This window comes from Bidens hawaiensis, unplaced genomic scaffold (genome assembly GCF_021521415.1).
Source record: "Bidens hawaiensis isolate Kalapana, Puna unplaced genomic scaffold, B.hawaiensis_p1.1 tig00020521_1, whole genome shotgun sequence".
In the NCBI taxonomy this organism is placed as follows: Eukaryota; Viridiplantae; Streptophyta; class Magnoliopsida; order Asterales; family Asteraceae; genus Bidens; species Bidens hawaiensis.
Genome location: NW_027493138.1, coordinates 160,875 through 185,334, shown reverse-complemented (window position 1 = coordinate 185,334; position 24,460 = coordinate 160,875). Strand labels below are relative to the sequence as shown.

Below are 24,460 nucleotides of genomic sequence, written 5' to 3'. Positions count from 1 at the left end.
AACTTGACCCTTGTAATTGATCGAACAAGTCATCAATTCTCGGTAGTGGGTACCGATTCTTGATTGTCACTTTGTTCAAGTCTCTATAGTCAATGCACATTTGAAGCGTTCCATCCTTCTTTTTAACAAATAGAACGGGGGCTCCCCAAGGAGAGAAACTTGGCTTAACAAGTCCTTTATCCATGAGCTTTTGCAATTGTGTCACTAACTCTTGCATCTCCGATGGTGCTAATTGGTAGGGTGCTTTAGCAACTGGGGCTGCTCCTGGCAATAAGTCAATTCGAAATTCGACTTGTCGATGAGGTGGTAGTCCAGGAAAATCCTCGGGGAATACATCAGAATACTCGGATACAATCGGTACGTCCTCAATTCGCCTTTATTTTTCCACCTTTAACACATAGGCAAGATAGGTGACATATCCTTTTCGGACACATTGGTTTGCTTTCAAGCACGAGATAAGGTTCGGTGTTTCCCTCGGCTTGTCACCGCAAATCACAAGTGTCTTATTATCGGACAATGGGATTCTTATCAACTTTTTATCACAAATAATTTCGGCCTTATTCTTTGCTAACCAATCCATCCCTACAACTACATCAAAACCTCCTAATTTAATTGGCATGAGGTCTATAGGAAATGTTTGGTTATGCAAACGTAAGGAACATCCTTGAATCATTTCTCCTACTTTCAATATTTTCCCATATGCTAATTCTACCGTATATCCGTCATTCAACTTACAAGAATCTAATCCTATCATAGGTCTAAAGGTCATAGAAATGAAACTTTTGGTTGCGCCGGTGTCAAACAATACAGAAGCATAAAAGTCATTTAGTAGGAACGTACCCGTCACCATGTCTGGTGCTTGACGAGCCTCTTCTGTTGTTATCACAAAGGCACGTCCAGCAGGCCTTCCAACATTTGCCCCTTGAGGGTTTTTGGGTTTCGTGCAGTTGGGGCGGGTGTGTCCAAGCTCTCCACATTCATAACACTTGGGTGGTTCCTTACAATCCCTTGCGAGATGTCCCGTTTTCTTGCAACGGTAGCAGGTCGAGGGTTTGCATAGTCCATCGTGCACTCGGTTACATTTGTTACATGCCTTCTTACATGTGCCATAGTGATGAGTGTGACACTTGTTACATCTCGGCTTCTTCCCTTGGTAAATCTTCCCTCCACTTCCAAAGCTTCTACCATTACTTCCTCCAAACTTACCCTTATTAGCCCCAGTATCAAACCTCTTAAAGCTACTCCCTTGATCATTCTTAGTCTTAACATCATCCCACTTCCTTTTCAACCCATTAAAACCTCTTGCAATCTCATCTGTTAGCACAGCAGCAGTCTCGACAGCCTCTTGAAAAGTAGCAGGCTTGGAAGCCCTCAATGGTGGCCTAATTTGGGGATTTAAGCCCCATATATACCTCCCAATTCTTTTTGACTCAGGGGTCACCAAGTGCGGTACTAGCCTAGAGAGTTCTTTAAACCTAGTAGTGTACTCTAAGTGCGCGGTTCCTTTCATTTCCAGAGAAAGGAACTCCACTTCCATTTTCTCAATCTCGTTCACAGGGCAGAATTCTTAGTCACCAACTTCTTAAAGTCTCCCCAACTCATGCGGGTGAGTGAATCTTCTCCTCTAGTGCCTATTAACATGTTCCACCAAGCTAATGCCCCTCTTTTGAATGAAATTGTGGCAAATCTGGCCTTGTCAGCGGCTAAGCAGTCACTAATGTTTAGTATGGACTCCATCTCTTCAAGCCACCTAATGGATCCAGTAGCTCCTTTAGTACCATAAAATTCTGGTGGTTTGCATGCCATAAAGGTCTTGTAGGTGCAACCCTTCCTTTCAGAAGTTTTCTCACGATCATCTTGCCTTTCCTTGTCTTTGTTATTTTGATCCTTATCGTTGTTATTTTGATCCTTGTCGTTTCCTCCTCCTTTGTTGGCATTCAGTTGGGCCACAATATTGGGTATGGCTTTGGCGATACCCTTAGCTATCAATTGTTCAATGTTAGCATTTTGATTGACCTCGTCATTGTTGTTAACTGATGTTTCAACGGTTGGGCAATCACGACCTCCCCATGTGGCGGCTCGGTCTCCACCCCCTGCACCGCGGGGACGTCCACGACCTCTCCCTCGTACCATTTTTCTATAGTTGAACCAAGTTAAATCATCAATACAAATACGCACATCTCTATACATACAACAATTTAACATTTATTCACGACACACTTTTTCAACCATGCAATTAAATAAATGACCAAAACTTAGGCAAGAGCATAATCGCTTGCTGCCTATATATTAAATAGAAATATGTAATGTCATGAGGGCAAAAGCATACTTGCTTGATGCCCTAAACATGAAAGTAAAGAAAATAAAAGATAGTGTCATGGCAAGAGTGGTATCACTTGATGCCTATTACAAAAGGTAAATGAAAACAAATAACAAACATAACTGAACTCCATCACACTCAATGACGCTTCCCAAACCTCTGCTTTAACCCTCGAAGGAACCTCCCTGTGCGGCTTATTGTCGAAGCCAAGTCTTCCAAGCGCTCAGTAGCCTTATCCACAGCTTCTTCCGCTTCTTGAGCTCGGTGACGCAGTGCTTCCACCTCTCGTATAGCCATTCTCCCACGCTCCTCGGTATAGATATCCCTTGAATACTGGAAGTAGGGGTCTCGGCTGTCGGCGTACCCAGAGAATCTCGCACGTCCCGTCTCAATCTGGCGAGGACCATCGTATCGCAATGAGTGCCCGATATGAACACTTCGCCTCGGTGCCATCTCGTGCATATGCATGCCTGCTGGGAGTACCTGTGTGGCTGGTGCTCTCGGGACTGAAGGCTCCATGTGGAACGAGGACCGCAGCTGGTTCCATTCTTGTTGAAATGTGGTGTCGGTTTGTACCGATATTCTTGCTTCCAGTCGGGGTCGTGGTCCACCTGTTGGTCCAGCTAGAACCTCCCTTGAATGGTGTGAGTGGCTTCGCGATCGGCTCCTTCTTGTGGGTGCACTATTCCCACTTGACTCTTCGGTCGGCTAAGTCTCGGATGAGGACAAGATGTAAGGCATTCGATGGAGCGGCGATGCCTCTAGTGTCTTCCCAGCACCTGTTTGACGGGATGATCCAGCACCGGGGTGAGTTGGCGGCGTGAAGAAGGTGTTAAAATTGTGGTGCGTAGTGGGCTGGGTGGATCCGTCGATAATGTTCTTTCCATTGTTTTCCATCTCTGTGAAATAAAAACTTAGCGCGCGAAAAGGAAAATATAAAAAGAAAACAAAATCAAAGTATAACAATTTAAATCAAATAGCACATAAGCATATAACATGATGCTAGTTCACACTTTCTTACTTAAATTCCTAGCAAGGATTTGGTTTTCTAAATCATTCGGGTAAGGTTTGCTTAAGGGTGGTGTTTCCTATGCCAACACGTGGTCGGGTTTCTCAAGTTGGTTAAGTCTTAGGTACCTAACGGGTTCCTAATTCACTAAAACCTTTGGCTCTGATACCAATCTGTCACACCCGACCCGGGGGGGGGGGGGCTAGTCGTGACCGACTGGTATCAACCATGAGCAGCGGAAAATAAATAAACTTAAAAGGAAATTCATAACATGCTAAGAGTTTGCAAATTCAAAGATACAACTACAGCAAACGGGTCAACCATGACCCATAAATTCTCTTAGATGCATAGCACCATTAATTAGTCTAGGATGTCATCTAACGATTACATCTTTATTTATCATGTAGTCTTTCATGACTACATTACTTTATTCTTGAAAACCATGGCTTCTACGGTTCACTAAGGCGACTAAGGCGTAACCTCATTCCCTTCCCCAATGGCTAAGTTACCTGAAAAGTACATATTAAAATACGTCAACATAATGTTGGTGAGCTCGTGAGTTTAAGACATATAATAATAAAGTTGACACATCATGGTATATCACATATCAAGTCCACAATCAAACCTGCAACAAGCATAAGTATCCCCCAACTCATACTAGAAGTTATACCATCCCAGACTATCGGCCTGCTAAAAGCAATAATCAAACACGTAGGTTATATGCCGCAACGATCCCCAGATCTCAGTGTGGTTTACCTAACATAGGGTCACTGTGCGTGGGGGTCTCCCAAATAGTACTACCCATACAAGCCTCCGGCCCATCGAGCTAATGATTGTGTAAAAAGTTGGGACAAAATTTAGCAGTAAAACACCCCGATAGTTCCATACCATATAAAAAGTTTAGGAGTATGTACTAGTTCCCAAAATTTAAGTAAAAAGGATTAGACGTGAGACTCACCGAATGCTCCAAGTAAATCAACGACTGACTTCCCGAAAGTGGTGGTTCCTATGGTAAATAACGAATTATAAATACTTAACTCAACTAGTTTTAACCTCAATAAAGATTCAATGGTGAAACGAGTATTTAATTCTAAGCGTTGGCCCAAGTTTTAAGTTCCTGGTGGATAAAGTTTCCTTTTATGGAAAGTTTACACTTGTAAAAGTTATAATGTTGATGATTTGTGTTTAAGTATTTAGTTCAACTACTAATTATGTTAATAACCTCGTTTTACTTGACCACGTTTTAATAAAGTTTCTATATTTAGAAAGTTCGGGCCTTATGTTCGGTTGCGGGTTACCGTATGACCATCAGAACTATATAATTTGTTCACATCAGTAGCATGATCATTTCAGATTGGAAACATCAGCCCTCGGGTTTTCAAAGTTAACAACACAGGTGGTTATCGGTGTTGTCGGTTTTTAACGGCAAGCATTTAAAATATGGTTTTCGTAAAAAAATTCCCTTATAATTAATACTCCAATTTTTCCAGAATATTAGGTTATATGAAAACATATTATTTTCAGATCTGAGATTTCAGAAAGTTTGGTGATGTAAGGACTTAGTTCCCGTATTTTCGTTTAGCATTCGTTTTGGTGAAAACCGGATTTAAGACTTGGTAAATTTTAGGAAAATATGTAAACACTAAAATTATGACTTTATTACAATATACTTACTGTAAAAAAAAATATATTCAGAATGTTCATATTATTGTAGTTTTGAAACTGCCCGTTCGGTTTATGTCGGTTCGCCGTAACTAGCGGTTAAATGTCATAACTTGCCCCAAAGAGGTGTTGTTTTTTCCCTAAAATATTTTTATACATTTATATTAAATATTTTAAACAAAATTTTCTGGAAAAAAAATGTGGGTCTTACAGTTTTGAAACGTTTTAGTCTTAAAACCCGGCCCGTTCGGTTTTAAACGAGCAATACTTTAAAGTTTGTAAACGGGCCTGTTTTGTAAATCCAACTTCCCTTAAACATTTCATAGCTTATATTTATCTTTTCAAAATTATAAGCTTCTGTTTTAAAGGTCCGGTTTTATAATATTCGGAAGTTACGGTTTAACTTGATACCTTGTTCCAAAAATACCCTTTTTAAACGAAAACCCACTTTTGGTCACCAAACCACTTAAGACAAGTTTTGATACATAAAAATAAGTTTTTTTTTACATTACATAGGTTTTAAAAACATAACCTTGGCTGTATTAATGCTAACGAACTCGGTTTCGGCCCGTTTGGCTTCTAGTTCGATTTTTAATGCGAGGTTTCGCGGAAGACTGATTTAGGCCAACTTATTATTTTTCAAAATATCATTTTTAAAGCTGTACTATAATGTCATAATCTTATTTAGGTTTACAGGCTTATTTCTTAGTTAAACGAGTTATACAATACGGGTTTTATAACGGTTTTTAATATACGGTTGATGTTACTTTCCGGGGCTGAACTTGTGCAGCTTATTGGGCTTATTTTTACTGTTTTTAAACTTCTGGAAATTATGTTAAAATTTAGAAGTTAAGATGGTCACTTGTTGGTGCGGTTTTCAAACTAGTTTATCTATTAAACGAGTTACCGAACGGTTTTATTGTTAGCTTTTGGGTTTGGTTATTTTTCCGTTTAATGACAAAAATCAAATACTATTAAACTTCTGCAACCTGTGCTAACAGTTCAGAAGTTACAAATCTCATTTTTGCTCGGTTTTTGAACTAGTTTGACTTTAAACGAATAACCGAATGGCCATTATTTTGGCCATGGTTTTGGGACTGCATGACGTGCGATTTTTAAGGTTCCAGACCAGTTAAAGATTCTGCAGATTCCGGTAATTATGTAAACGAAGTTTTAAGGTTCGGTTTCTTGGCCCGTTTTGTTTAAAAACAAGGTTTTTGTTTATAATTTCTAATTTATTCAGAAATTTACTCTCCTATTGCTCTGAATCTGATTTATTAATCTGTTTATTAACATTGTTTAGATAAATTTAAAGCAAGGTTATTTTCTTATTTGTTCACGGTTTAACATGCGGGTTTAACACATAGCCAAAACTTAGAATAATATACAAACAGAAACGAATATTGGCTGTGGTGGTACCTGGTGCGTGTTAGGGTTTCACGAGCAATCGGATTCCTTGCTTCTGGACTGATTCCACCAGCAAGACAGCGAGACACACGGAAGAATATGGATGCTGTGAGCGACCAGAATATTAGCAACAATCGAATGGGTTCAGAATCGGAATAGAATAGTAATAGAACACTGGATTACCAGATTATGGATGTTTCTTGGCTGGTTTAGAATCTTCAGCAGAGATTCAGAGAGAGAAGCAGATAACAGATAGTTTACTTGAAGATGTTGTGAGAATAAAGATGATAACATTGATTTAAATTGAGAAGAGGGAAAGATTTGATCAGAGAATTTCTTAGATACTGAAGGCATGCACAGGCTCTGATTGGGGAAGAGAATTGGTGGAACGTGAACGGGGGCAGAGATGGTTAGCAGATTTAATTGGGCTGCAGGAGATTTGTTTTGATTTTTGGTATATAATATCTTTTGTTATTATTATTATTATTATTATTATTATTATTATTATTATTATTATTATTATACATAAAATGTTCTAGATAATTAACAATGGGACTAGTCTTTGTATAAAAATCATGGGTAATATATTGTAGGTGATTGTATTACAAATCATGATTCTCGTTTATCGGTTTTTGTTTCATTTTATTCGGTTACCGGACATAACATAGAATGTCGTTTGGTGTTTGAGTTATATGTTTTGGATAACCGGTATGATTAAATAATTCTTGGAATGTTTCTTAAAACTTTCGAGTTATCGGGCTCGGGTTCGTTTCGGTTAAACTAGTGCTTGTTCGTTTTGTTTTTATTTGGCCAAGCCTATCGACATATGGTTCGGTTCGACCAACACTATGTTCGGTATCTATACTAAAAAAAATTAGCCCTATATTTGGGGTTGTCACAAAACCCATAATCTTTCCATGCATTTTATGTCCAAATATTGAATTTTTCTTCATACCCATATCAACCACCACCACCGTTCGTCGCCGTCCACCATCACCATTTTCCGGCCAAACCTATTAAAGTCCCATAATCTTCACATACATTTTTCTTTAAACCTTTATCAACCACCCACCACCACCATCCACCACTTTCTTGACACTTGATACTCAACCAAAGATTAACGGGGAAGACATATTTCAATGGAAAACTCACGGACCAGACATATTTCATTGGAAAACCATGGTTTTTGAGGGGATGATTTTGGCTTGAAAATTAACGGGGAAGACATATTTCAATGGAAAACTCATGTCACCTTTACAGGTGTCATTAGCTGACTGGTTAACGAAATCTCACGTCACGAATCCAAATGTGTCGGCGTAGATGAATTTCTAAGGACTAAAATGGGAATTTTGCAAAGTTTTGGACTATTTTGGATTTCTCTCTCCTATTTTGGACTATTTTGAGAATTTTCCCCTCCAAGAATACGGTTTAATAACGGTCCCACACAGTCACGCACACTCCTCCATCATGGAGATTACTAAAATAAATTAAAGTTCATAAACTATATACCTTTTAACCGATACATATTTTTAGACCAATTTCATACCAATCTTATTTTCATATGAGTGGGGAGCCACATACATCTCACTAGGTTGGGCCAAACCCGGTCGATTTTCAATTCTATAATATATTACAGGTTTGATTTAACGAGCAAATCGATTCTTTTTAGGTAAGCGAACATAGTATCATTTTTTAAAAAGTCAATTATAAAAAAATAGTTAAAAGAATTATAAAAGATTAATAACAAACATAATAAATGGGCCTATAATAACTCATATATGATATATAGATTATTAAAAAAAAGGATATTGGTTTTTAATACTCCCAACTTTCTCTCATTGGTAGATAACACTCCCAACTTTCGATTTGTCACCCACCACTCCCAACTTCACCCTATTTCCTGTATCACTCCCCGTCTAAATGAACAACAACCTCGTTAATGTTTTGGACTAAAAATGTCATTCAAATTAGTTGAGGGGATAAAACAGAAATTTTATTTTTAACACACAACCTCCATTTCCGGTGACCTCGTTTTTCCGGCGACCTCATTTTTTCCGGAGAATTTGAGTTTTCCGGCTATCTCGTCTTTCAGATTACCATATCCATCATTTCACCGAGCTTCACATATGAATTTGAGTTTTTCGACGAACACCATATCCATCATTTCACCGCCCACCGCCCCAAAACCACAACCCCCGCCCCCGCCACCACCAGTGTCTCACCCAACCACCTTCCAGGATCGCCTGCGTGCCGGAAAATCGAGTTGCAGGTTTCCGGTGAGCACCATCTTCATCATATCTCCACCGGTGCTCAATCTTCATGATCTCCATCACCTTTTTACACCTCTGAACCATCTCCATTTTCTGAAAGACGAGATAGTCGGAAAACTCACATTCGCCGGATAAAAAGAGGTCGCCGGAAAAACGAGGTCACCGGAAATGGAGGTTGTGTGTTAAAAATAAAATTTCTGTTTTACCCCTTCAACTAATTTGAATGTCATTTTTATCCAAAACATTAACGAGTTAGTGTTCATTTAGACGGGAAGTGGTACAGAAAAATAGGGTGAAAGTTGGGAGTGGTGGGTGACAAATCGAAAGTTGGGAGTGTTATCTACCAATAAGGAAAAGTTGGGAGTATTAAAAACCAATATCCCTTAAAAAAAGCCCAAAATTATTAAACGTAGTACTTAAAAAGTGGTAAAATTATTTACATTTGGCAACGTAACATTGTCATCTATGTCTTGACTGTTTGCAAACACTTATCATTAATGATGTAACAGTCCAGTAAAATTATACCCTACGAAGAAACACTAAGTTTAACATGACAGTTTGCAAACACTTATCATTAATGATGTAACCTAATATCTCACACAGGGCTAGTTTATAGAAAAGTTTGAACTTTTATGTCCAGCTCACTATTTTACCGATTATACGATTATGGATAACGAAGAGTTCCAACGGAAAATACACCTACAAAACCGAACACTGTGAGCTCGTTACGAGAAGTGGAATAGGGGGGTATTCTCGTAACCACCCTCCGGCGTGAGAATCAGTATGGTAAGTGATCGGAATATATTTGGAGAGTTAGAGAGTATTGAATCAGATCCCTTTATCGTTAGACTTCATGTTGGATTTATAGCCGAAGATGGGAGAATGGTTGGGCCGGATGTCCCACTCAATGGAAGCTTCTATTCTCATGGCTGAGCATGATGGCATTTCCTGATTGGTTGGACAGTCTGGCCAATGGTGTTCTTTCTGTGACATTCGTCAAATTCGGGTCTCGTTTGTATTTTGTTTTTGTATTCGTTTAACATGTAACCCGACCCGTTTTGTAAACCAAAACTTATGATATAATCAAAATGATGGATTTTATATTACAATATTGTTTTACACTTGTTGGGTCTTGAAAACATCCTTTTCGGGCCTTAAAATACGTTAAAATCACTTAAAACGAACTTCGAGGGGCCAAAACTGCCAATTTTCAAATATTGAACCACCCAGCCACCTACCCCATCACGCCACGCGATGGGGGAGACCACTATGGTTGCGTAGCGCGAGGGTCTACATACCAGACCTGCATAACTTGTCTCCTTGTTGGTTTTATTGTCCAAAAAATCCGAGTTTTAACCACCAAATCACTTATTTAACCCCTCTAATCTTATCCTATAAATACCCAACCCTTTTCCAGATTAATCCCTGCTCATAAACTCATTTCTCACTCAAATTCAAATATCATTCAAGGTTATTTTCAATGTTTTTGTCAAGTTTGACTTTCAAAGTCAAACTGAAGTAGTTCTTCATTTTTATTAGTTTATCTTAGTCTAAATTAATACTTGAAGCAAATGACACAACATATGTATAATATACACCCCTTTTTACCTTTGATGGTTACTTTTCCGGCCCCGTTCGGTTAAGTTTCGGGCCTCGTAAGGCAATGCTACATGGAGGACTTTCGTGGTTCTTGTTATATATTTTCCGCATCTAATCATCTAACTTTGTTATTGCTTACTAACCATTCTCTTTTTAGTTTGTATATCATATTTATGAAGTCCCATGGTTATGGGTTTGAAGAGTCTAGCCTCGGTTTAACCATAAATAGCTCTAAACCGTAAACCGAACTTTATTTACTAGTTTTGTTAAATAATTGTTTAAACATGTTTTATGTAGATTTAAACTTCTAAAATCATTTATATAAGTTCTATGGTTATGGGTTTGTATATTCTAACCTCGGTCTTAACCCGAAACTAGATCCGAACCGAAAACCGAACTTTCGTTTAAAGACTTTATTGTTAACTTTTTGGTTGTAAAACTTAAGTTTCATTATTTATAAGTTATTATACAAGTCCTTTGATATTTGGGCATGTGGAAACCATCTATGAACTTATTGTGAGATAGAAACCGAACCAAACCGAACTAAACCGATTTTCACTCGCTTAAGACACATAAGTGTGTTTTTAGCTATCAAGACTTGTATATTTATTTAAAAATACTTTACAAACTGATTTTAAATATTTTATTAAAGTACTTGGAATGTTGAATCCAACTTGATCTTATAACAAAGTTGGACCGACAAAAACCGAACACTCGCTTAACGTACGTTGTTAGTTCTAAAACAATAGAACTATATACTTGGTTAAGTATTACTAGATTTATTGAGTTATCTCATAAAATTTATTATTTTGGAAAGTTGACTTTGGGTTTGACCAATTATCAAGACCGGAACCAACAACCCGAACACTCGTTAAAACCCGTTTTAGTATCTTTATTATAAAGGGACTTGCATTCTTGCATTTTTACCCACCTTATTACTTAACATAGGTTGAGTAAATATTAAAGTTAGATACTTCAACCCGGTTTCGAGCAAACTTGCATTTTTAAAGGACTATTGTTATGAATTCTTAAATAGTTACACTTTAAACCTTGAACTTTAATTGTTTACACTTATTAACATTTATTTTCATTTAAAGACTTCCAAGACAACTTTCCTAATTCAAGACTTCTTTTATTTTAGGCTTCGTTCATTATCCCGTCGTTCCGGTTTAACTACAAATCATCCATCTTTCAAGTTTATTACTTGAACGTGAGTACTTTCATACCCTGTTTTCCATCTTACGTTTTAGGGGTGATATTGCATACCTTATTGAAACTAAATGCTTTATACTTGAGTCGAAAACCACAAACTTTATTGTATACTTTACTTAAATAAATGTTCGATTTGATGTTCTATGCTTACATGCTTAATTGCTAATGTGTTTACTGCTTTTGGTTGGTTGATCCATAAATTCTAGTCTATTTGGCAACCCCTTATAGCAAGGTGTCGTTAATGTATTCTTATTAACGGTAACTATAAATCCTAGTCTGTTTGGCAACACCTTATAGCAATGTGTCGTTAATGTATTCTTATTAACGATTTCATTATCCAAATTATTGCTATTATTTATTGTTTCGTATACAAGTTGTGGAATTTCCTATTATATACATATTTGTTCAAAACTATGAATTGCTCACCAACCTTTGTGTTGATAAACTTAATTTTATGCAATGTTACAGGTTTGACTTTTGGTTGACTCGAGACTTGGAGAAAATGTAATCAAGACCGTTAGGATATTAGCAAAAATGAAATGTATATTATTTGCTATGTTTTGTTTCGGTTATTGTATGAACAAGTATGTTATGTGACATTATGACTTTTGTGAAATTAAATGAGTTGTTAAATATTGACACTTTAAATAGTGTCTTGTGTATTTGTCCAATCACGTTGCACCCCGGCATAGGTTTGACACTTTCTTTCTGTGCAAGTACTGCGTTGGCCCTTTCCTATTGGTCCATCGTGCATCCATATAATTGTCTGGTTGTTGCTCAGTGGTACCTCACCACGTGTCCTACCTATGGTGGTACTTCCACTCCGTGTCGTTACTTTTCACTGTTATGTGTGTGTATCGCGATAGCCTGTGGCGCTTCGCAGAAGGTACTCTTTCCGCAGGTTAATTCCTTTTAGCTTGTTGTTTGTATGGTGTGTTTGGTACCTTACCCCCTCAAGTCCCCCAGTCCATTGTTGCTTCCGTGATTCCTTCCGCGGTAGGAATGTTGGACTTATTCCTTTTTTCGTTTTTTTTTTGTTTTTGGCCGTTCAGCGTGTGGGTACTTATGGGAGTAATAACTGGTTGTCTTGTCTACACCTAACTGTGCTGATGCCACCGTGCGTATTAGACAGCTGCTCAGTTGCTTCAGGTAGGTATAAATATTTTTGCATGTCGGCGCATTGAAGTTTCTGTGCTCCGCGACTTGTAGTTGCTTTTTATTGGTTGTCGTCGAATCTGATCTCCAGTTGTCTAACTACCTCATTTATTTCTCTGGATATAAATAGGTGAGTAGTGTTCATCCATATGCATTTTATTTTTGGGTGCTTCCTTTCTTTCTTCTTTGTGCAATTTGACAATCTTGACTAGTGTGTTGCCTGATCCCAAATTATTGTGTGTACTCCTAGGGTCTCCCTTGTGAGTTATCACAGTGTTTTCGGACCAGGCTTCGTCCCCGTAAAGTGTATTTGCTTAAGTTTTCTATGTGAAAGTTTCGTATTCTGAGTGCTTCTCCTGGGAAATTGTTCCGCGGTGTATTGAAAAGCTTTGTGTTTAAAATCAGTTTCACCCATGTATTTTTTTATGTATATCTTTCCGCGATGGTTCCTTCGTGGGTCTACTGTTATGTAGCATTAAATTTGTTTTGAAAATTAACTGAGTGATAACCGGATCTTCTGATGTAGATAAGATTTTACTGCAAATAGGCTTGACTAGGCAGACGTCAGATGACGCTTTTTTCAGTCACGTATTTTCAATTGTGCGCGTGTGTTGTCCATGCGCCCACTTGTTCTGGATTCATTAACTTCCCGCGTGGCGTGTCACTTCATTATTGGTCCCCCTGCTGTCTGGAAATTTCCACTTTCACTTTAACCACCACCATCGATTAGTATAAATAGGCTGATTGCTCTTTTTTTATCACTCTTCTCAAATTCCTCCTTTTTTTTCCATATTTCTCTCCTATTTCCTTCTATTTCCTACACATTAATGGCCTCTTCGTCGGCCGGTAAAAAATCCGGCAAAGGAAAGGGTAAGAAGAAAATTGTTGGGTCCTCTATTCGTGATGTCGTCATTAAGTGGCGTCGATCTGATTATGAGAATATTATCTCGTCGTATCACTTATCTCCAGCCTGGGAACAGGAATTTCCACCAAGGGGTAGCACTGCCATGGTTTCTCCTCTGGGTAAGCTAACTCTGTATTCCGAGTTCTTTGGCCATGGGAATTTCTGTCTTCCCATTACCACGTTTGTTCATGATGTTTTGTTACATTATGGCTTGCACATTACCCATGTTCATCCGTTGGGTATGATGCGTTTGTGTCACTTTGAGTTTTGCTGTCGTAGTTAGCTTGTTACACCTTCTATTGACAAGTTTTTGGTGTACTACAAGATGTATACCAAGGGTGATTGGTATGGTATTCTTCTTCGAGACAAAGAGGTAACTTTCCTTCGAGATGCTCCGCGGAGCCTTCTACGAGTGGAAACAAAAGTTCTTTTTTATTAGCACCAATGCCATTCTCATCCCAATGAACTACTGTGATTCGTCTATTCCTATTGAATATGAGCCTCCGCGCGATTTTCAAGATCAGTATTGGTACAAGACTCTTACCTCGCGGGAGACTCCTCTCTGTTAAATTCAATAGTATGCTTTGGTTGCTGCTGGGATGAGTATGATCTGGTCTCGACCCTATAAGACTCCTATATATGGTTGGGATGGCTTATGTAAGTGTTCTTTTACCTTTCACTTGTTACGTGTTTTCGCTGACTTTCTTTTTGTTTGTTGTATGCAGCTATGAACCGTGTCATCGAATCTCTCTTTGACGATGGACATGGAGTCATAACTCTTCGAGATTTGTTGAAAGGGGACCCCCTATTCTTGATGAAACCCGCGAGAATTTTGTGTTTCCGCTGGTTGGTGCTGAGGGTGCTGGTGAGCCGATTCTTAATCCTCGTCCTATAATTGCTATGGCCGCGGATGGTGTGCAAATGATCCTATAGACTAGTGAAGAGTCTAAGGATTCACCGCTCTCTTCTCCTGACCCTCTTACTTTGCTTTTGACAGGTCACGTGTCGCAGGATACTGTTGATCTCAGCAGTTCTTCTGACAAAAAGACCAATAAAAAGAAGAAGCGTCGATATTATTTAAAATTAATATATGATTTAAAAATAAAAAGATATTATTTATAATTAAGAAACAATTAGGAAAAAATTAAGCGGGTCATGGGTCTTACCAAACCTATATAGCTTTTAAACCGGGTTACAACATCTCACTTATTTGTGAAACCCTTTTATCTTCAAATCATAAGTAAATTATTAACTTTCTTACGATAAATAAAATTAAACTCCAAAAAATAATATAAATATTAGAAATAAATAATACAAAACAACCCTGTAATACGGGTGTGATGATATGGTAAAATCAACCTCACAAGTATTGAGGGATTACATTTCTTTAAATATTAACAAGATACATAAATCTCTCCACAATCAAAGGAGAGTCACCCAAAATAAAAAGGAAACAAAACATTATACTAAATTAACAATATTATCTTAATTATTCTTTTATACCCCCTTCAATCGAAAGGGTGGCGGACCAAGTCGTAGCATGGTACAAAAGGCTTCAAAAGGTGCACGCGGAAGACTTTTTCTAAAGATGTTAGCCACCTGAAGATTGGTAGGAACGAAACGCGTATTCAATTTACCCGAAGTAACTAGCTCTTGAATGAAATGATAATCCAAGTCAATGTGTTTAGCACGCTTTTGAGAAACTGGATTATGAGTCATGAAGAGAGCGCTTTTATTATCACGTAAAAGAGTAGGCCGATCCGGATGCAAAGAATTAAGTTCCTGTAGTAAATGAGTGATCCAAACTAGTTCAGCAGCTGTATTTGCCATGTCGGGTCCTTAGCCGCGGTTTTGAAACCACGGGTTCGGTGATGGCGGTTAATGCATGATATACATCTATTTATACATTTCGAATCCCTTGCAAAGTTATGTTTATTTAATGTTTTGAGTTTGGTTTAGTTCATGTTTCGTTCTTCTTTTATTAATTTAGGTTTTGAGTCAAGTTTATTTGCTGTTTATCGTGTTTTATATCTTTTGGTGTCTTGCATGTTAAATCTAATTCTTTCTGTCATTTCATGAGAAGTTTAAGTTCGTTTTGCTCGTCAATGATTACATGATTACTCCACTTAGTGTGTTGATTTGTTTTCATATAGATGTGGCTTTGGTGTCAAGGAAAAGAAGTTCTAGAAAGTTCTCATCGTTGCTTGGAGTTCAAGAAAGAATTACACAAGATCTAGCAACGATTAAGCAATAAAAGAAAGCAAAAATTCGGAGATTTCCTCCTGGTGTGCGCCGCGCCACGCGACCGGGGATGCCAGGTGTTCTGGTCAGCTATATTTTGCAGCCCAAGCCCGGTTCTCATTATATAAACTTAAGGATTGCAAACCTAAACGAATTAACAAGTGTTGGCAGCCGTTTTAGAGAGAAAAAACCAAGGTTTTGAAGGTGCTTTGAAGCTAGGAATCAAAGAGGATTAAGAAGGCTTTCAAGTAGGTGTTCAAGGAGCAATAAACAAGGGTTTTATCCCTCTAACTTTCGTTCATTGTTCATTATTTTTATCATGTCTTTCCTCTTTGTTTTTAATAATGATTCTAGGCTAGACTTCATGTTTACCTAGGTTTGATGAACATGTTTGATGCTTGATTCTTGCTTTGGACTAATGTTTTGATTGGTTTTGTTGATTTAATAGTAAAGACTTGATTTTGTTTTCATGATGCATATGAATGTTTGTTATCTTGATTGATTGTTAACTATTGCTTCACATAGATCTTTTATATCTTGATTGTGTTCTTTAGATTTAGGGTTTATGTTTAATCATTACTTGGTGTTTGATTATTGTGATTGAATAGGCCTATTAGATCATAGAAGCTTGTTAATCGTTGGTTAGGGTTTTAAATGTTCTGCTAAATTCCAATAGTGGTGAGGTGAGGAGTTGTTCATGTGTCTTGGTCAATCGCATTCTAGGTTAGATTATTGACAACATTATTGCTTGGTTATTGTGTTGATCCTTGTTCTTGATGTCATGATAAACTTATCAAGTTATCTAGAATTTAGTGTTTCGTGAGATTGCTTGCTTTAGATATTATTAATTAACCCTATTTGATAACTGTGAAGAAATCAATATAAATGATAGCTTAATAATCTAATAATTATTCTTTGGGATTTCATTTGATTCGGTCAATGGTCCTTTAGGGTTTGTTAGATGAATATGTTTAGAAATCAGTTTCCATATCATGTTATTTGTCCATTGCTTGATGATTGTTGATGCATGGCCGCATGGGATTCTTACCTAGGTAGATTCCTTCTCTTATTGGTTTCGATCTTGTGATTAATTGCTTGTTTCTCGTTTACTTGTTTATTTAATTTTTTAGTTTAATATTAGTTTAATAACCCCCTTAAAACATTAATAATAAATAGTCGTGTCGTAAGTCGAGTCTAATTAGTTAATTAACGTAATTTATAGAGTCACGTGGGTTCGATATTCCGGACTTACTTAGTACAATTGATCGGTTCACTTGCCGGCGTTTTGTGTAGTTGAGTCTTAATTCTAGTTTTTATTACTTGTTTAATTTAGTTAATATTTAATTGACTGTTTTCATCACATCAATGCAATATGAAGAGAGTGAGTGGTAAGTGATGCCAAATCAGCGATATGTTTGGGTTTAAAAATGCAGGATTTGGATCTAGTGGTCATGAAATGGGTAGAAGTGGTAGACTCGGCTAGAGGGTTGATGGAATTATGATGGACTGATGGAGGTTGGTTGGGATTGGCTGGTAGATCCGATTGGTTTAAGGAAGGTGGGCTTGGTGGGTTCAAGTTAAAGGGTGAAGATAGAATATTTGGTGAATGATCTGGCGGGTTTAAGGATGGGTCTAGAATAGGTTTTGAGTTAGGCTCACATAGTGTTCATGGATCGATTGTAGTGTGGTTTATGGGTTGAGTGGAAGATGGTGTAGGTGAGTCTAATGAATTTTTGAAGGGTAGTGGTGCATCAGTTTGTAAGGTGGGTGAATTGTTGGCTAAAGGACCCGAAAATTCATCCAAAAAAGTGATGATGTCAAGTTTGGATATGCTAGAAACATCAGCTGCCCCATTAAATGGAAAATACCGTTTCATTAAACTGAGCGTGTCGTGTAACATAGATACGAGAAGTAGTTGGGTCTAGACACCAGTACCCTTTGTAGTGTGAGCTGTAGTCAATAAAGATGCACGGTATACTTCGCGGTGCAAGCTTGTGTTTTGAGTAGTCCCGCAAATATGGAAAAAACTTGGCAACCGAAAACACAAAAATTTGCATATTGCGGTTTGTGGCTGAATAAAACTTGAAATGGTGATTTGTTGTCCAATAATGATGTGGGGAGCCGATTAATAATATAGGTAACCGATGTAAAAGCTTCTACCAAAAAATGAGCCGGAACGTGTGCATTAAATAGCATGGCAAGGCCTGTCTCAACAATATGCCTATGTTTTCGCTCCGCGCGCCCATTTTGTTGAGGCGTATATGGACACGAAAACCGATGAAAGGTTCCATTATCTTCTAAAATTTTCGAACTGTGTGATTGAAAAATTATGTGCCACCATCACTTTGAAAAACCTTGATCTTCCGTGCACATTGTGTTTGAACAAGCTTGATGAATATAGGTAATATCATATAGATACATGTTTTGGTTTTTAGTGGATAAAACCATGTGAACCTGGAATAATCATCAATAAACACCACATAATACAAATAACCATCTTTAGACCAATAGGTGAAGGTCCTCATAAGTTGCAATGTATAAGTTCCAACAGATGCGAAGACCGTTTTAAATTAACATCAAATGAGAGTTTTTGACCCGTTGCAAGTTGACAAGAAACACAAATGTTTGGTTTGGGCAAAACCGAAGTAACAGATAAAGCTCCCAACTTATTTAAAATGGAAATACAATCAAAATAAAATGTGGCCTAAACGAGCATGCCAAAGTTCATAAGATGCCTGACTCGAAACTGTAGCAACCAAGGCTTGTGGAATGTCTTTTAATACATAAAGACCATTTTCACAAACTCCTTTAGCTAGCAATCTTTTTGTTATCTGATCCTGAATATGAAAGAAAGGTTGAGATAAAAATACGTCAACCGGATAATAAGATGTTAACTTGCTAACAGATAAGATCTTCTTTGTTAAATTTGGAATGACCAAAACATTGTGCAATTTAATATGATTGGAGATAACAGATGTACCCGTATGAGTAACAGGAAGAGACTTACCATTGCCAAAAATAACACTTGCAATACCTTGATAAGGAGTAGATTGGTGAAGAGAATCAAAATCCGGAGTCATGTGCGCAGTTGCTCCCGAATCAACATTCCAACTGGTGTGTTATTAGTAACATGACATTGAGCGTGAAAGGCTTTTGCCAAAGACTCATCAGAAGAAGAGTGTTGCCTAGCATACTTGTGTAGATCAGGACAAATAAGTAGCAGGATGACCATAATTTTTGCAGATTTGACAATGAGGAAGTCTCTTTTCAAAAGAACGACCTCGACCATTATTTCCCCCCCCCCCACGATAAGTGTTCCCTTGGTAATTATTTGACCGACCACGAGAGGGACACTGATGCTGAGCAGTGAAATCCACTGGTGGGGTGGAACTCCCATGAATGGATTGCATAAAGATCTCGTGACTTTCAGCTTGACTAACAAGATCACGAAATAGCGGGGCTGGTTTAGTAGTCCGTATGGCAACGGAAAAATTCTCAAAGGTTGGTCCAAGTCCACAAAGAAACCAGTAAAACTTGTCCATCTCGAGAACGGGATGTCCAATTTAGGGTTGTGCAAAGGAAGAAAACTGGATCGTACCTGGTTAGAACTGACCTGACTCGAAACCCGAAAACAATTCAAAATGACAACCGAATGCCGGACCTGTACATACATTCGGATATCGGGTTTGTTGAGTTCGGTTGCTTCGGGTTGGCTGTCAAAGACCGAAGACCGATAATGTCACTTAAATTGAGGTTACTATCATTGAAATCAGAGCCAAACATCCTTGAGAATCACTCTAAATCATCGTTAAAAATGGAGACTCAAACTCTTTATGCCATTAAATACCTTTGAGAAACATGGTGATGGCAACTCAAACCTTTCAATTCATTAAAAATGGTGGTGGCATCTCAAAGCCTAAAACTTTAAAGTTTCTTGAAAATTGAGGTACTGCAAAAGTTGTAGCTTTTGAATATTCTATATGGTGGATAAAACTGGGCAACCTCTTTTAACAAATAAAATAATATAAAAATGCTTCATCGAAAAAAGAAAACTACAGTTGTCTTATATTATTCTTGTAAATCAAACTATATTTAAAAGGGTAAAAAGAACATAACTATGTCCCACATGCTTAAAATCACGTCTTCTTCCCCAGTGTTTGAAGTTTGACATGTAATTTTGGATAAACAGCGTTTCTTTTGAAGCCCAATCGGTCCTTCGATTTTACCTTTCTCTTCACCGGTTAATACCCGAGACCCGACCCGAAACCGAATTATAGAAAAACTTGGGACCGAAATATACATATACAATATAGGGCCGATCCGGGTTCGGGTAAAATCGGTGTGGTTCTTCGGGTTGTTTTGGGCCGACCCTATTTCCGCTCACCCCTAGTCCAATTGCAGCTAACTGATCTCATATTGCCTTACATTTTAGACTGTAATCGGTAACTGAAGAAGTACCTTTTGTAAGTCGACGGAGAGTGTCCCATAGTGAATACATCCGCTCAATAGAATAATTACTGAAAGTTGGTTCAAGTGCAAGCCAGATTTGACGCGCACCGGAGATGCCAAGAACCTCCGAAGCAACTTCTTCGGTTAAAGTGGCATTCAGAATTATAACAGCTTTCTGGTCTTGAGCTGCCTAGAATGAAAGTCTTGGATTCAGAACACTCTTGTTATCGACGGTGACGGTAGATGGCGGCTGAGTAGATGTGCCGTCGATATGACCTAGCAGATTCTGTAATGAAAAAATTGGAAGCATGTGATTCTTCCAAACCATGTGGTTTTTTGGGGTGAGTTTGAGAGTGACGAGGCGTAAAATAGTGCTCATGGAGAGCGATTCAGAAGAGGAAGAGGAGGGTGAGTCTGCCATGGGAAGGAAGAAGGAGAAAATTAGGGTTTGGAAGGAGAAGGATCGTTTAATTAGCTGATACCATGGAAAGAGAAGAGGAGCTTGCTTTCATCCACGAGCTCCTCTTGATCTTCTTCTTCTTCATCATCACTGATATAATTAGGGGTTCTTGGATCTGGAATATTACAGTGAGTTGTATAGTAGTTGTTAGTTAATAATAATAATCTCTCTATATAATAAACAAGTGGGTTTCCATAAAATTCTCCTTTTATTTTTGTTACCAAATTTCTTAAATTGTCACATGACATTTTCTAATTATTTTTTAATTATTTTAACTTTCTATATATAAACAAGTTGGGTCCACCAAATTCTTCTTTTTTATTTTCACCAAATTTCTTCAAATTTTTACATGGCATTTCCTAATTAGTTTAATTCAAATTCAAAATCAAACTTATGATGCCTATTAAATTTTTATCACTATAATTCATATGTTCTAACCCTTGCAATCACCATATACATATTACATTGAAATTCATCAATATTCATGGTAACTATCAAACCTTTGTAATTGTATTCACATAATCAATTGCTTCACCTTCACATATTCAATCGGATTAACAACTTCAATCGGAGTCAATCGATTCACCTACACATATTCAATCGGATTTAATTGATCATAGGTTCAATCGATCAATTTTCTTAATGCGATTCATTTAATCCGAATCATGTAATCTGATTCACATAATTGATTTATATGTTATATGTTGTCTTTCAATTGAAACCCTAATTCTATGATCATTATAGAACACAAATTATTTACTTAGAGATATATTACAAAAAAATTAAAGTGTGTCATCAGTTATCGATAAGTATTATTTGAATAAAGACATATTATCTTTAAAAATACACCATAAAATGTCTAAAAAAGCAAGTTAATATAGTACAAGATTCAATGTTTAATAAATTAACGAGTAAATGTCCTCGAATATGCAATGTTTGAATTACTTTTATTCTTAATGGCTTGTTTTCAAAGAATAGTGGACTTTTATTGTTTTTAAGGAGATGATTTGTGATAGCAAAAAGAATAACCTCTACCAAATATCTTATCCGTCTGCACATCATAATGCAACTTTATATCACCCTTATTATACAGTTAATTAAAAGTAATTTTAAATGACCAGCTTGGGTTCATGTTTTGTTTAAAATAAATTTGGTCAATGTATTTTTAAGTAAAAATGAGTTTGGCTCAAACGAGCATGATCTGAACAATTACTTACATTTTTTGCGTCTAATATTATTTTTATATTTAACTATATATATATATATTTCTATGTGAATTCTTTGTCAAATAAAACAAAAGGGAAAAAATAAAAAAAAAACAATCACTTTATAAGTAAAATGTTTTTTTTTCTTTTTGGTTTTTAACTTTTAATATGGCAGCATGTTTAAAAATTTTTGTAAAACATTCTCATATTAACACTTTTTTCACTATCAAGAATTTCGTATGTAGACATTATGATTTCTTATGTTACAAAAACTATTTACGAATTTAATAATTATCAGTTACCTTAAAGAAATTGGTTTGAAAAGGATAAAAAGATGACTTTTGTGAAATGGAAAATAATGAAGTTGGTTTTTCTTGCTCCATATTTAATATTTTTATGTAGAAATGGATTTTTTATTTTATTTATTTATTATTTTTTGGGGTTTGATGTTTGAAGCAGTTGAAACAGGGCTTTCGTGACTTAAAAAACAAAGAAATAAATTTAAGATCATGATCAAATTTAAAGATGGTCATTCTGGATCTGCATTTTCTTTAACCACAAGTGTCAGCCACAAATTACCAGCAACATATTGTAAATAAAATTCGCATCTGAAAGATAAATATAGAATTTTTTATTTGTTATTTTTGTAACATAAAATTTGCAAACTAAAGATTATATATGTGTAAGGTGAACATTTCAGATATTTAGTTTCGAGTTAAGATTTTGAGTACGAGTCAAAATTCTTCAGTTTTTGGTCCAAGGGCAGTTTAGGGATTTGTGAAAGTTTGGTTCGTTTGAATTAAAAGTTAAAGGTTTTTGGTCCTATGGTAGTAAGATTTTTTGTCTAAGTTTTGCTAATATTTTAAACACTATATTTGTTTTTAGCATTATATTTGTAGTTTGTGCATTTTCAAGAATTTAGATTTTTTGACTAACCCGTGTGTCACACGGGTTCTAACCTAGTAATAATATATACAAAGAAGAGAAGAGATGTCGTCGTCAGGTGGGCTTCCTAGATCTTCAAGTGCTCTGTTGAAAGATGACATCCCTCCTAAGGAACTCCTCGACGATCTCTGCAGTCGGTTTGTACAGAATGAGCCAAAGGAGGATCAACAATCATTTGAAAGGATCTTGTGTTTGGTGGAGTAATTATGTAGAAAACAATCCATCTTTGAAGTCATTCACTCTCAAAGAATTCACCTCCTTAATGTTCAACAGTTGTGATGTTTTAAAGCCATATGTACCACATATAGACGACATATTCAAAGATTTCACATCATACAAGGTTCGGGTTCCTGTCACAAGTGCAATTATTTTGGATCAAACATATGAAAGGTGTGTATTGGTGAAAGGATGGAAGGGAACAAGCTGGAGTTTTCCTAGAGGGAAAAAGAACAAAGATGAAGAAGACGATGCGTGTGCAATCAGAGAGGTTCTTGAAGAAACAGGATTTAATGTTTCAAAACTTATTAACAAAGAAGAGTATATTGAAATGACATTTGGGCCACAAAAGGGTTAGACTATACATTGTTGGAGGTGTTAAAGATGATACTGCTTTTGCCCTCCAAACCAAAAAGGAGATCAGTGAAATTGCATGGCAACGTGTTGATGAACTTCAACCAACAAATCGGGATGTGATATCACGTAGTGTAGCTAGTCTTAAGCTTTACATGGTGTCTCCAATTTTGAAATCTTTGACAGCTTGGATTTCATCTCACCACCCCTAGTTGCACCAAGACCAGATTCACCTGCTAGAGCCATGCGTTTGTGGAAGGCAAAAGGCAGTTCTTCTGGGAGCAACTTGGTGATGACTGAAACTGCTTCAAACAGTAACTTGGCTTCGGTTTCAGTTTCAAATGATAAAGGGCCCAGGCAAAGCTTCAAGAACTTTTAGTTGAATAGTGGTCCGGTATTGCAAGCTATTGAGACGGCTTTCTCGTGAATTGATTGCACATAACACAATGATGCATGTATAGGAGGGGTAAGTATTAGTCTTTTAGAGTAGTGTTGGCAGACTTTTGTCTTTGGAATGGATGTACTTGAAAAATTGTGTTTTGGTAATCTGAATTTACATTTAAGTTGGGACATGACCTACTTTAGTTTGTTTCGTTTCCCATTCTGTATTTGTTTAATACATGAACATGTGTATATATGAAAGTAGCTTTGATACCATGTGATGATATGGTAAAATCAACCTCACAAGTATTGAGGGATTACATTCCTTTAAATATTAACAAGACACATAAATCTCTCAACAATCAAAGGAGAGACAACCAAAATAAAAAGGAAACAAAACATTATACAAATTTAACAATATTCTTTTATAACGGAAAATAAAAACTAGTATATATATATTTAAGCTTAAGATTATCAAAACATTGATGCTTAGCTCAGATATAAACAACGGAACAAGCCAAGGAAGAACACCATACCAACTATCAAAGCATTGCCGTTTAGCATTTACGTTGATGTTTTTTTAACAAGAAGAGTTAAAATACGTTTTAATCATATATTCAAACAATTTATTTCACTCCTAGCCCCCTAGATATCAAATAAACAGTTTATAT

The 24,460-nt window shown here is 36.9% G+C and overlaps 1 protein-coding gene and 1 pseudogene across 1 annotated transcript; one reads left to right on the top strand and one right to left on the bottom strand.

Annotated features, from left to right (window-relative positions):
- Positions 1-376: 376 nt before the first annotated feature.
- Positions 377-1,537, bottom strand: LOC143561002 (uncharacterized). The gene has a single exon (XM_077049168.1). The coding sequence runs from the start codon at positions 1,535-1,537 to the stop codon at positions 377-379; it is 1,161 nt and encodes a 386-aa protein (XP_076905283.1).
- Positions 1,538-22,877: 21,340 nt separating this feature from the next.
- Positions 22,878-24,049, top strand: LOC143560989 (mRNA-decapping enzyme subunit 2 pseudogene; annotated as a pseudogene).
- The last annotated feature ends 411 nt before the right edge of the window (positions 24,050-24,460 follow it).